Below are 3,892 nucleotides of genomic sequence, written 5' to 3' on the forward strand. Positions count from 1 at the left end.
GTTTGTGTGTGTGTGTGTGTGTGTGAGTGTGTGTGTGAGTGTGTGTGTGTGAGTGTGTGTGTGTCCTGTGTGTGTTCTGTGTGTGAGTGTCCTGTGTGTGTGTGTGTGTCCTGTGTGTGTGAGTGTGTATCTCTGTGTGTGTATGTGTGTGAGTGTGTGTGTATGTGTGCGAGAGTGTGTGTGAGAGTGTGTGTGTGCCCTGTGTGTGTGTCCTGTGTGTATCTCTGTGTGTGTGTGAGTAGGAGTGTGTGAGTGTGTGTGTGTGTGTATGTGTGTGTGTGTGTGCACCTCCTGCCACTGTTCATGCAGTCCCCCGCCCCGGGGACCCTGCGACCAGGGCCCCTTCGCAGTGCTGGGACTAAGCACATCCCTACTTGGGGGCCTTTCTCTTCAGTCCTCTGAGCCTGGAGACAAAGAGACTAAGGAGCGTACCAGGAGCACCCCGTCTCCTGTGCACACACACGCACACTGTACGGGGCAGAAGCACAGGCAGACAGGCCTGCAGGGAGGGCCCCTGTCAGGTGCGCTCTCACTGGGACAAGTGCACACCCAGGAGGGTGCACAGATGCACCCCCTCCCCCAAGGACAAGGCTCCCCGAAAGGTTCATGGACTCTAATCTGGTTTGTTTATGCTGTGTGCTAGTTCCTAGCCCTCTACACTTCCAGATCTTTCCTTTGATTTCACACCAAGTCCAGGGCCCACTTTTCCATCCCTTTCTCCCTTGCCCTGGCTAGCCTTCAGGTCAGGCTCTGGGAACTGAAGGAATCAGTCAGGATCTCAGCAGGAGGGTGTGTGCGAGGTTCCTACAGCTAGACAGCAGGGGGGAGGGGTGGGAAAGCCCAGGCACCGCGAGAAATCCAACTCAATACCTATCTATTAAGTGGCTGTTGGGTGCCAGCACCACCGTAGGCAGCCAGGATGCAAAGAGACAGGGCCTGCCCTCAGGAATACCCAGTCTAGTGGCAGAGCCAGACATGTAAACAACTCAGAGGGTTGACTGTCGGACAGAACTCACCGAGTGCTTTAACAATCGAACAGGCCCCGGAGAGGACCAAAAATCACTATCTCTTGACAAATGACTGAGCTGCAAATGTCTTCCTTCCTACCCCCAGCCCCGGTTTTACATCCCCTCATGCCCCCCACCCCCCATGCCTCTGCCCTTCTAGATATCTCCTCCGGACTGCTTCTTGCTCAGGGACACCAGCCCCCTCCCTCCCATCTGAGAGCAGGGGACGGATGTTAGGGTATAAGAGGAAGACTCACAGAGGGCCTGGGGTGCAGAGCATGGGGAAGGATACCGGGCCTGAGGTTTCCTGGGGGCCCCCCTCCAAAGGAGGTGTGAGGCTAATTGTCTGTGAGGGACTTGGAGGTGGATGGGCCAAAGAGGAGTGGCCTCCAGATCGTCGGACTGAACGTCTGGAAGTGAGGGCCCCACCTGTTAAGTGGGAAGGTGGTGCCAGTGAAGCGTCTGGAAGGGGTCTGGGCTGGGGACCTGCCTTCGCTGATGCCTGTCTGTCCTCCCCTGTCCTCCCCTCCACTTTCTCCCGTTCCATTGCTGCCTGTCCTTGGACTCTGTTTCTCTGGGTGCCACCCTATCCATCTGTGTTTGCCACCTGGGCCTCCTCCCTCCCTCTCTGGCGCTGATCTCTTCCTGCTTCTTGGGGTGTCTGTCTCTTTGCACTTCCCTGTATTGGCATTCTGTTCCCTTTTCCTGTCCTCACGGCTCACTCTGGGTCACTTCTCTGTTTATCTCTGGTCCTTGGCTCCCCTCTCGGTCTTCCATGTTCTCTCCACATCCCTGCCGGTCTCTGCCTGTCATCTCTGATGCTGGCCCCTGCCCCGCCATCCCTGCATCCATCTCTGTTCTGGGTCCTGCCACTGTCCCACTTCCTTCTCATCGTGGCCCCTCTTCCTGTCCCTCTGAGTAGCAGCGTCCCATCCAGCCCTCTTTCACCAAGTCCCTCTGCCGGGAGTCCCACTGGAAGTGCCTGCTGCTCTCCCTGCTCATGTACGGCTGCCTGGGGGCCGTGGCCTGGTGCCACGTCACCACGGTGACTCGCCTCACCTTCAGCAGCGCCTATCAGGGCAACAGCCTCATGTACCATGACAGCCCCTGCTCCAACGGCTATGTCTACATCCCCCTGGCCTTCCTGCTCATGCTGTATGCTGTCTATCTGGTGGAGTGCTGGCACTGCCAAGCCCGCCATGAGCTGCAGCACCGCGTTGATGTAAGCAGTGTCCGGGAGCGTGTGGGCCGCATGCAGCAGGCCACACCCTGCATCTGGTGGAAGGCCATCAGCTACCACTATGTCCGCCGCACCCGTCAAGTCACTCGATACCGCAACGGAGACGCCTACACCACCACCCAGGTGAGGGGCTGGAGGGGAGCACTGGTCAGTTCCGATGGGAGGAGGGTGCACATCTGCTCCAACTGTGCCTGACTGTCCCCAGGGGGCAGCAGTGAGCTCTGGTGGGCACTGCAACAGGAGGGCAGTAACAACAACCATAATAATAACAGCAAACACCAGCAAGCAGGCTGCTCTAAGTACTTTACAAACAGCAAATTATTTAACCCTCGTGATGACCCAATGAGGTAGTTAACTATTATCCCCATTTTACAGATGAGGAAACCGAGGCTTGGCTAGGTTATGTAACTTCCCCAAAGTCAAACAGCTAGTATGTGAGGGAGCTGGCACAGGCAGTCTGGCTCCAGGGTCTATACTGTTTATTGCTTAATGGTGGAGGCAGTTTCATATGCACAGTCTCACAGCATGCCCTCACCTGTTCAGTGAGGTGGTTGCTACCAAGTCCTCTTGCACAGGTAAGGAGACCTTAGCTCATGGACTTGACTAAGGTCTGCAGCTTCTAAGTGGTAATGCTAGGCTCAAGCCCAGGGCCCTAGGTCCCAAGTCCAAGGCTCCCAGAGGTGGGGGTAGGCATGGGAGGCCACATGGAGAGTGGTGGAGGTGGGGATAATCAATCAGCACTTCCCAGGCCCTCCTGGATTAGACATATAGAGCCCTGGACACCCCCTCTCCCAGTGGTTGAGCGTTGACCTATGAACCAGGAGGTCACTATTCCCTTCCCGTCAGGGCACATGCCCGGGTTGGGGGCTCTATCCCCAGTGTGGGGTGTGCAGGAGGCAGCTGATCAATGATTCTCTCTGATCATTGATGTTTCTATTGCTCTCTCCCTCTCCCTTCCTCTCTGAAATCAATAAAAACATTTTTTTAAAAAAAGAGACTTGGAGGAAGAGGAGGATGAGATTCTCCCAGACGAGGGCGATCTCAGTCTAAGTACTGGGATGCGAAGGAGAGGCAGCCTGGGGCCTTAAAATCAGGAGGGGGCCACGTGATTGCTAAGGTGTAAACAGGGAGACCTAAACCAAGGCCTTGGATAGGGAGCTCCTCTGGGGCCCATTGGGAAACACACTTGTAAAAGGGAGGACAGGCAGGCTGTGGTGAGGAGGGGACAGTGTGGGACGATGGAAACAGGCAAAAGAGCCAGGCAAGCTGGAGGCCAGGGCGTGACCCCCAAAGGAAGCAGAGTTTAGTTAAAATCAGAACGCATACTGGTAGGGGTGAGGTTGGGTCCTGCCCTCATTTAAACTGCGGGCCTCCGTTTCTCTATAAAATAGAAGAGAAGATCCTACCCGGCTCCCACCGGGATGAAAATCCCAATAGGCATAGGGTCTGACCCGGCAACAAGAGCAGGGATGCGGGCGGGCGAGGAGGAGCAGACAAGTCACTCCCACCTCCTTCCCCCGCGGCGCCCCAGGTCTATCACGAGCGCGTCAACACGCACGTGGCGGAGGCCGAGTTCGACTACGCGCGCTGCGGGGTCCGCGACGTCTCCAAGGCGCTGGTGGGGCTGGAGGGCGCGCCGGCCACG

At 56.7% G+C, this 3,892-nt stretch overlaps 1 protein-coding gene across 1 annotated transcript in view; it reads left to right on the forward strand.

Moving 5' to 3' along the window:
- The first annotated feature begins 1,285 nt into the window (after positions 1 to 1,285).
- TMEM151B (transmembrane protein 151B) overlaps positions 1,286 to 3,892 on the forward strand; it is a 3,371-nt gene continuing 764 nt past the window's right edge. The window contains exons 1-3 of the mRNA XM_015572159.1: positions 1,286 to 1,423; positions 1,930 to 2,370; positions 3,779 to 3,886. Coding sequence (XP_015427645.1) covers positions 1,286 to 1,423; positions 1,930 to 2,370; positions 3,779 to 3,886 — 687 coding nt within the window. The remainder of the gene's footprint in view (positions 1,424 to 1,929; positions 2,371 to 3,778; positions 3,887 to 3,892) is intronic.

The sequence above is a fragment of the Myotis davidii genome, unplaced genomic scaffold (assembly GCF_000327345.1).
Source record: "Myotis davidii unplaced genomic scaffold, ASM32734v1 scaffold167, whole genome shotgun sequence".
NCBI classification, from domain to species: Eukaryota; Metazoa; Chordata; class Mammalia; order Chiroptera; family Vespertilionidae; genus Myotis; species Myotis davidii.